This window comes from Egretta garzetta, unplaced genomic scaffold (assembly GCF_000687185.1).
Source record: "Egretta garzetta isolate BGI_Z169 unplaced genomic scaffold, ASM68718v1 scaffold136, whole genome shotgun sequence".
Taxonomy (NCBI): Eukaryota; Metazoa; Chordata; class Aves; order Pelecaniformes; family Ardeidae; genus Egretta; species Egretta garzetta.
The window spans coordinates 359,888-370,068 of NW_009260066.1; the positions used below are offsets into that span (position 1 = coordinate 359,888).

At 39.3% G+C, this 10,181-nt stretch overlaps 1 protein-coding gene across 5 annotated transcripts in view; it reads left to right on the top strand.

Moving 5' to 3' along the window:
- ERCC8 (ERCC excision repair 8, CSA ubiquitin ligase complex subunit) overlaps positions 1-10,181 on the top strand; it is a 41,575-nt gene that overhangs the window by 7,685 nt on the left and 23,709 nt on the right. For all 5 annotated transcript variants that reach the window (XR_004842322.1, XR_004842321.1, XR_004842324.1 and 2 more), the window contains exons 6-8: positions 1,589-1,655; positions 3,657-3,760; positions 6,568-6,692. Coding sequence is in view for 1 of the 5 variants with exons in the window: in XM_009641131.2 (XP_009639426.1) it covers positions 1,589-1,655; positions 3,657-3,760; positions 6,568-6,692 (296 nt within the window). In the remaining 4 variants the exon portion in view is untranslated. The remainder of the gene's footprint in view (positions 1-1,588; positions 1,656-3,656; positions 3,761-6,567; positions 6,693-10,181) is intronic.

A 10,181-nucleotide genomic window follows, 5' to 3' on the forward strand; every position in this document is an offset into this window, starting at 1 on the left:
CCTCACTACAAGAAAGATGTTGCATTGCTGGAACATGTCCAGAGGAGAGCAACCAAGCTGGGGAGGGGTCTGGAGCACAAGTCATACGAGGAGCAGCTGAGGGAACTGGGGTTGTTTAGTCTGAAGAAGAGGAGGCTGAGGGGAGACCTTATCGCCCTCTACAGCTGCCTGACAGGAGGCTGTAGGGAGGTGGGGGTCGGCCTCTTCTCCCTGGTAACAGATGATAGGACAAGGGGGAATGGTTTGAAGCTGTGCCAGGGCAGGTTTAGGCTAGACATTAGGAAAAACTTCTTCCCCGAAAGGGTTGTCAGGCTCTGGAATGGGCTGCCCAGGGAGGTGGTCGAGTCCCCATCCTTGGAGGGATTTAAAAGAAGGATAGATGAGGTGCTTAGGGACATGGTTTAGTGGTGGGATGGCAGGGTTAGGTTAAAGGTTGGACTCGATCTCAAAGGTCTTTTCCAACCAAAGTGATTCTATGATCAGATGAACACATGGAAGCAGATTATGTCTTCCACTAAACGTAATCTAGTAATTCTTTACAGAACTTGAAGGACTCAATAGTATCTTGAAAATAGGTATCAATATTTTTCACAGAGGCTAACTCTAGTAGCTGAAATGGAGCTAAATGCTTGGCTGTAACTTATTTAATGGATCCAAATAAATGGGCCTGCCCTGAGCCTTCCAAGTGTGTCCCATAGTACCTGTATTATGGAGATTTTTTCTGTTTTCCTGGGCATCATAGGCCTTTGATTACTTCAGGTAATGGAAAATCAAGTACTAGAAGATCTAACGGAGACAACGTTCACACAGCTCTAAACTGCATTAGCACAACTGTGTTTGTATAACTTAGTTTATGTTTCAGCTATGTGTGTCTGTTATTACATGAAGCGTGATTGCAGTCTTTCAGTTTAGGACACCTTACACTTCCTAATGTCTGTATTTGTCTAGCAGTTTAAAACTTTTCAAGTTTTAAACTGTGTGTGCATATATATATATATGTATAACTTGCCACTAAGCTGCACTGGGTATGACATTGTTAAGACGACACTTATCTTTAGATACTAATATTTCGGGCCTAATTAGGGGAAAAATACCCCAAATTCAGCACAAGAGTATTTGATGATAAGCTGAATAAAGTTTTAATTTTAGAGTACACAAGGTAAATACACTTTATTAAACATTTTTAAATGATTTGAAGAAAACCAAATGGAAAGTTTCTTCTGCATGTGAGAACACCAGTGCTAACACAAAATTTAATAACAGTACGTAAAGTAAACTCAGTAGCTGTGACTGTGCTATAATGTGTTTTGCATAAGTAAAACTCTCTTTATCAAAAGTTATACATATGTAGTACTACGTATCACTTTCAGCTCATTGCAATCCCGCTCGAGTAAGAGGGAGAAAGAGAAGAAATAATGTCTAGCCCAAAATAATACATTTTCACAAAATTCCTATTACGGTTTAGATTATTGTTCTGGATTGGTGGATCCTATAGAACTAAGTATTTGCTTTTGCTTTTAGTTATTTACATAAAATGGTATGTATTTTTTCCTAGAAAATCATATAAGCCTTATCATATAATTTTTAGGTCACAGGCAAGAAATACTGGCGGTGTCTTGGTCCCCACGTCATGAATATATTCTGGCAACAGCAAGGTAGAGATGTCACTAGAATGTTAGATATTCATTATGCATGTTTTTTGCAATTCAAACACACTATTAAAGTTAATCTTCATCATTTACTTTAACCTCTCCACAGTTTTATAGATCTTGCCTAGAAAAACTAAGCCTGAAAAGCTATCCAAGTAATGTTTATTTTATAGGAAAAGTGTACAGAATTTTGACACAGTAATTGCTTTTAAAGGTATGGGAAAATGATAGACCATTATAGACATACTTAGTTCTTACTCTTTTTTTAGCGTGTGCATTGCTAATCTGTTTCATAACAAAATAAAACATGTTTAAATCAAGTGCCATCCAGGTTAATCATGCTCAATTATGTCAAAGAGCATAATGCAGGCAGCTTAACTGACAGGTAATAACTTCCCAGCTGCAGTAATTCAGTGAGTATGGATTGTATGTTGATATTCCTGGACCTTTTTTTTTCTTTTCCTCTTGGCTTCCCTCTAATTTTTGCATATGTTAGCTTTTAATTATAAAGTGACAGTTCTCAGTTTCGTGATTGCCATGTTTTTTCTTTTGAACTGCAGAGAGGAATGTCTGGTTTATAACTTGAGACTGGTTAGAAAAGATTAGCCAATAGAAGCTGCATCATCAAAAATGGACAACTGTAGGCTTTTATAAATAAGGAAGCTCTTTCTACACCTTTGCTAAGAATATTTCAATGAACTACCTGCAGTTTGTTGCTCATGTTATAGTCAGCTCAAACCTCAGTGTTACCACTGTTTATGGTCTTAGAATATTTGTTTGTAGCAAAGTAATGTATTGTCAGCATATTCCGTTGGAATACCACTCAGAAGTTAATGGAATCAATCTGTAGTGGAGGGGAGCACAAAAGAACAAATTAGTCATTAGCTTTGTCAGATGCAGAACTGATAAGGAATAACAGTTGGCTTTGCTTTGGTCAGTATGTATACTATATATATTCCCAATATTAATGCACTGATCTAGCATGAGAACACACAGGAAAAAGCCTGTAGTACTTCAGCTAGAAGACTGCTTATCTAAGAAGCAGTTTGATTGGGTATATCTTCCAGCTGTAGGTCAAAGAGATGCAGTTGGTTTTGTTTAGCTGGGGTGAAAAGTGATTTATGTTTTTGTTTTTTTCCTCCAAAAGTAGTTATTTCCTGGGAACTGTCCAAATAGTTTCAGTAAACACATCTACACTGGTGACTTAGTGCATGGGAAGCAGTCTTTTCTCCTATCTCTCCCTGTGAGTCTTGTGGTGCACACAGAAGTGTACTACTGTAATGTCCAAAGCAAGCTGCACATGAAGGTGCCGTGCAATGCAATGTTGCTATCTAAGCGTGTACCTAGTATGAATAGTTATCATAGCTTTTGTTGCTGGTGAAGTGTGAGCAAAGCGTGAGCGTGCAGCCTGGGAATCAGAATGAATCACAGCAGCCTGAACCTTGGTCTTTCCCTCCTTATGCCACCCTGGTAATGTAGACAAAGCCAATGAGTTGCTACAGAAGCAAGCTTGCAGTGTTTCTCCACCATGGCACCGTAAGACAACAGAGCATATAGACCTATCCAGCCTGCATGTATGTAGCTGTGTACCTGTCATACTGTAGATCTGCGATAGCAAGAGCCTGAGTTCCCAACCATTGCAGGCAATGCCGGAGTCTGTAGCTACAGTTTAGTCAACAGAAGAATTAGCAAGTTTATTCCTGGTGTCTGTATGTGTGCAAGGGTGTTATCTTGTAGACAGAGGCAAGTTTGTTGTCTACAATACAAAGATTCACTTTTAACTTAGCTGCTTGTAATGTACCGGCTATATTTATTAATTCACGTAAATGAATGTCTGAAGACAGTCTTAATCTTTTCATGGAATTCTGTTGACTTGAATGTGACTGCATGATGAGTAGTTTAGAATAGTTGCTGGACCAGGGTGAGTGCCAGGTGGGTTGGCTAAAGACAGTTCTTGAACCAGGGTGTGCACAATTTTCTTAATGTATGCAAATCTGGTTTTCTTAGTGCTGACAGTAGAGTAAAATTATGGGATGTGAGGAGAGCATCTGGATGTCTGACTACGCTTGATCAGCACAATGGAGAAAAGTCCAAAGCATCTTCTGAGGCAGGTAATACAGAACATAACTGGTGGTAATCCATATGTAACTGGAAGCGTTCTTATATTTCATAAGTGTGTTGAATACTAAGACCAACAATAAGAGTAGTGATAACCCAGTTGTTACCTACTACGTAACACAGGCTATTGAATTTTATTCTGTTACTTCTTTTATAGAGACAGTGTTTGTGGTTGGGGATCTTGTTTAGAGAGATCCCCTTGATAACAATATTGTATCTATTCTAAATGTTTTTCCCCTTGTAGTGGGAAATTTTGCCATCCATTTTATGGGCAGAAGAATTCATTCCTGATGTAGATTAGGTTTCATATAAACAGCAATCACTTCATACTTCATAAGCTGTTTCAGTAGTTAATTACCCTCCTTTAAAAACAAAGACAACACAAACAAAACCCACAAAAGCGCATTCCTTTTCCTGTTTAAATGAATCTTTCTTCCAATAGAAGCCTCTAGAACATTTTCTCATACACGGTGCCATAAAATCAATTATATTCCTTTTATACTGCATAAAGTATACAGGAGAGTATAAATTTCTGATTATATTTCATTTTACAAGAAGCTAAATTTACAAGAAGCTCATTTCAGTACAGTCAAATGCGTTAATGGTGCCTTGTATCAGTTGCTATTAGTTACAACATCAACATTTTAATGTATCTTCAGGTCTCATTTCCTTACCTAACAAAGAAAAACAACTCTAAATTAAAGGGAAGCTTCTAAACTTTAAATTATAGTTCATGAATTTTGGTCAATTCTGGACAGTAGAGATTTAATTTTGGCAGGCCAAAAAAGTACTTGAACAGTCGCTCCTCTGAGGTAGAAATACATAGTTTTTGGAATTGAATCACAAAGCAGAAACTGTGTATCATGGCTCTGAACAAAGGGATTTGCGTACCATGAATCATAGTGATAAAAGCTACAAGTCAGTCTGACTTGTTGTGTACAACTTAAATTGCGTGCAGAAAAATACATCCAAATCTCTTGTAAAGTCAAACTGATTTTCAAAAATGTGCAGTTAAGAGGATATAAAGTAGCAGTAAGTATCTGTTTTAATAACCATGCTCTCTGCTGTGTAAATTGTAATGTAATATAGATGCTTGGTTTTGACAGCTTTAAATTTCATTGAAATTCAAGAAATTACTGAGACGAAAATGCTATAAAGAAATCTAAGACTTCTGAAAGAAGAAAAGTTTGGACAAATTTTCTTTTACAAAAAAAATTCCATGTAACTCCCAAGATAATTAGTGCCATTTTACACATTCCTTTGAATGACATGTTGTCTTGTTCAAACACAACTTTCTTTTAAACTTTATTTCTCTGTCTGACAGGTTCAAGATGATTTTTTGATAATTTAATGGCAATCTGGTAGACTAGGATATTAAATATATTGAAATACAGCTGAACTAACCTAAATGCAGCTAACGTTTTTTTTAAATATAAAATCTTTGAAAAACAGACAACACTTTTTACCCAAGAAGTATGTTTAAGTCACGTACTGCAGTATAATGCAGACCTTAGCCATTTTTCAGTGAGTTAATTTATGGGCACCATAATTAGGTTTGCTGTGGTAGCACTGAGCTGGACATTAGCTACTTTAACATACTTAAGAATGTGCAGTATTGCAGGCTGAACTCAATGGAATTCATTTATAGCACTCTGTAATCAATATAGATAGAACAGGCTGTTTCACTTGGAATGGGCCTACAACGATCATCTAGTCCAACTGCCTGACCAATTCAGGGCTGACCAAAAGCCAAAGCAGGTTAAGGGCATTGTCCAAATGCCTCTTAAACACTGACAGGCTTGGGGCCTCTTGGGACCACCTCTCTAGGAAGCCTGTTCCAGGGTTTGACCACCCTCTTGGTAAAGAAATGCTTCCTCATGTCCAGTCTGAACCTCCCCTGCTGAAGCTTGGAACCATTCCCATGCATCTTGGCACTGGGTACCAGGGAGAAGAGCTCATCGCCTCCCTCTCCTCTTCCCCTCCTCAGGAAGCAGCAAGAGCAAGGAGGTCGTTCCTCACGAGGCGGCGGGGGCCGGGGAGCGGCGCGCAGCCCAGCGCGGCCCCCAGCCGCTCCTCACAGGACAGGCCTTCCCGCCCTTTCGCCGGCTGCGTTGCCCTCCTCTGGATGCATTCAGGCACCTTAACATCACTCTTAAATCGTGGGGCCCAGAACTGCACACAGTGCCCAAGGTGGGGCCACACCAACGCTGAATACAGCGGGACAGTCGCCTCTTTTGACCGGCTGCTTATGCTGTGTCTGGTGCCCCCAGGATGGGGTTTGCCCTCTGGGCTGCCAGGGCACACTGCTGACTCCTGTTGGGCCTGCTGTCGCCCAGCACCCCCAGGTCCCTTTCTGCAGGGCTGCTCTCCAGCCACTCCTCTCCCAGTTTATGCTTGTGCCTCAATACTCTGTCTCAGGTGCAGGGTCTGACATTTGTTCTTGCCATTTATCGTGGCCCTGTGCTGCAGTCTGTCTAGATCCCTCTGCAAGGCCTCTTGTCCCTTGAGCCAACAGCACCTCCCAGTTTGGTATCATCAGCAAACTTGCTAATGGTGCATTCAGCTCCTGCATCCAGATCACTGATAAATACAAGGAACAGAACCTAGAATTGAGCCCTGAGGAGCACTGCTGGTGACTGGCCACCAGCCAGATGCTTTTATAAACCAAGAGTTCAATTATTAATTTACTGATGTGTTACCATTTAAACAGCACTTTCAGTACTATACATTGAAATAAAAATGTGTGTACAAAATTGTAATTCTGCTGTAGAAATCTGAACCAGCTCTTTTTTCCTGATAGCGAATACTGCTCACAATGGGAGAGTTAATGGTTTATGCTATACAAATGATGGACTTCATCTGTTGACCATTGGTACAGATGATCGGATGCGACTCTGGAACAGCTCCACTGGAGAAAACACATTAGTAAGTTTTCAAGGATCTTTGCTTATGTTCTTACTTGCACTTAATTTTAGAAGATTTAGAACTTGTGAGATTGTCATTACAACTTTGGATATTTGCTAATTTTCATAAAGGATGTTAGCTGCTTAATCTCATTGGAAGATTTTATGAGCCTTTTTTTTCCAGATTTCTTTTCCTATTTCTACTTATTATACAAAAAAAAAAACCTCCAACCCAAAACCAGAGTATTAAGAAGCCTGGATCTACTTAAAGATTGAATATGGTAACTTCAAGTTCATTAATTTGTGAGCATAGCTGAAAACATTTCAGACAGTAATGGAAGCCTTAATATGCAGTGACTATTGGTAGAATTTTTTTTTAACCATTAGCTGTCAGTGTGCTATCCACAGGGCTGCCATCCATACCCAAGAGTTTCACTGGTTGACTGCCTGGCTTTCTTGCAACTTTGTGGTTTTTTTGAATCTCTGTTGCGGAGTTGTATAGTAGTGCTAAAAATACCTGTTCCTCTACATTTGCATTGGAACAAAGTGAGGCAGGGAGGGGTGGCACAGGGGCAGTAATCAGATCTCTGCTGCTGCTCCAGTCCTTTCTATGGCTTCTTTTTTGCTGAAGGCTTCTGGTTTAATTTTCTGTTCAGTAAAGAAAAGTGTTTCCTATCTTTATTTTGAAAGAAGGATAGGTAAGTCAGTTTCCGTGGGATTTTAGCCAGTTGTGATTATGGTCTGTCATTGCTATCAGGAAAGGAGGAAATTTTATTCTACCTTAGAAATCTTTTAATTCTCCTGCTTAGTTTCAGAACACAGCAAAAATAATTTGTTATAGACATTTAAATGAAAAGACTTTTCTATCTCCACACTACCCATATTTGCCAGCTTGTCCTCAGCACTTCATATACAGACATCTTTCTGTCTTCAAATCACCATCACCAAAGTAGATAATACAGTTTGTTCACTCTCCTATCACCAGCTGGATCACTGTTCTTTGTTTTTCTGTGCCTCTTAGTTCATTGACTTGTTTCATAGGCTATTGGACAATTTTTTTATTTGGTCTGGAATAGCTTGATCCTGCTTTGCTTTTTCAAGTGCAGAATCATATTGTCCAGAGTACTGTATTTTCACACACTGCCCAAAGGTATTACTTAAAATAATTTCAAGGCATTAGCAGACGAATAAATGCATGTACAAATAGTGCAAGATCGCACAATAATTCTTTTATTTCCCCTACTAGCCAGTCCTTCTGGTCTACATAACTTTTTTTATATACCTCTCAAAGGGTATAGATATTAAGCCATGCATATGATTTTTTTTGATCAGTGAGCCAAATTGGGGGCCTAGTGGATTGTTTCAGTTAGTAAGAGGAATGAATGTGGAGTCATACACATCTTGCATACATCCTTTATCACAAAAAGGAAGTCCTGATTCACTGAGCATAGGCAGAATCAAACCAAAGGAAGCAGGTTTTCAGTTTCTGTGTGCTCAAAGGACGAAACAAGTTTTTAAGATCTTCAGTTCTTCTTTTGCAATATCCTTTCCTTTCCTTTCCATTGGTCCTCTATCAAGCAGGAACATTTACACTAAGTATAGCCATATAATTTACTTTTCGAGCCACCACTTCCTCTGTTTCATTGTAGATGCCTGTGTTAGGAGCAGTGCTGTAGCTTGGGAATTGTTGCTGTTGCAGCTCACATGCTGTGTAAAGGAGTTTAATTGCTCTTTATCAGCAGAGTAATATGTCTCTTAAATCAAGTAGCATTAACAAGACTTAACACAGTGAGTATTTACAAACACTGTCTACAAAATGAGCAACATTATCCACAAAGGATGTGACATAAGCTCCACATCTCGTGAAAATATCCTCTCAATATGAAAAATACCAATGTACTTGTTTGTTAATCAAACTGTCTTTGTGTACATTTTTATGGTGACTGAGAGAGATATTCTCAGGTCTCTTTTCTTATACTTTTCTTATGTAAGTGCTCTTTTCTATGAAAGAGCATACTTTAAAAATAGAGCAACAAGTAGTTTTCGTTCTTGCCTGGCTCATGCTGACTGATGCTTATATTTGCCTCAAGGTTAGGGCTCAGGCAATTGATACAGTATGGGTCAAGAACCTGACAAAGCTATACATTTGTATTAGAATATTTACCTGCTAAAATTTAAAATCTGTTAGCTTATAGTCAAAAGATTTCACACTTAGAATTTCACACTATAGGCCATGAGGGTTAGGTAGGAAGCTTTAAAATTAACCCAGAGGACATTGTAGGACAACGCTATTTGAAAACAAAATATTTCCTATAAAGCTATGTAATAGTAATGAATTAAAATTTAAAATACTGTTATTAGAAAAAAAATGCTTCTTTTAAGACTTAAAAGAAGGTGTAAATTTCAGGTGTTTGTGGCAGACTTCTCTCTCCATGGGGGGCGGGGGGGGAGGATATTTGTCAAAATTCCAATGCTTTCTTTTAATTAAGTTTGTTTAGAGGTAAGCTATACTGTTCTTGTATTTCTGTGAATACACTTTAGATGTCTGACAGGACCTACTTAGACTAATATCATAGAATCATAGAATGTTTTGGGTTGGAAGGGACCCCTAGAGGTCATCTAGCCCAACCCCCCCTGCAGTGAGCAGGGACACCGCTAACCAGATCAGGTTGCTCAGAGCCCCGTCCAACCTGGCCTTGAATGTTCCCAGGGATGGGGCCTCCACTACCTCCCTGGGCTACCTGTTCCAGTGTTTTTTACCACCCTCATTGTAAAGAATTTCTTCCTTAGATCTAGTCTAAACCTACCCTGGTTTAGTTTAAAGCCATTACCCCTTGTCCTGTCACAGCTGGCCCTACTAAAAAGATTTTCTCCGTCTTTTCTGTAGGCCCCCTTTAGGTATTGAAAGGCCGCAATCAGGTCTGCCTGCAGCCTTCCCTTCTCCAGGCTGAACAACCCCAACTCCCTCAGCCTGTCCTCATAGAAGAGGTGCTCCAGCCCTTGGATCATTTTTGTAGCCCTCCTCTGGACCTCTGGACTGCTCCAACAGTTCCATGTCCTTCTTCTAATATATCCAACTGGAATATTTCTAGCATGTTTGGAAACTTTCCACTTCCAAATTCTGGTGAGATTTTTATCTGTCTAGGACTTGTCAAGAGCTTGAAGTGTACAGATGCTAATAAGCTATACTTCTTAAGCTACTTTTGTTTGCAAGGCTTCCCACACACCTCCCAAGCTAGTCCTTGAAAATGTAGCATTTGCTCCTATCCCAGCTGCCCTTATAGGGAACAGTATTGAATTTCTCAAAGGTGATTTAGCTTTGGTTAGGAGATAGGCTTTTTTACCACTCTTAAATAGTCCATAATAATTTATCAAGTTATTCTTTATTTGCTTCTCCTCTATGAGTCTTTCTTCTAATCCCTTTACTTTGCCTTTTACTTTATGCCATCCTTCTGCTTGCCCTTCAGTTGTTTTCATACTGCCTATTCATCTCCTACTGTTTCTTGGTAAG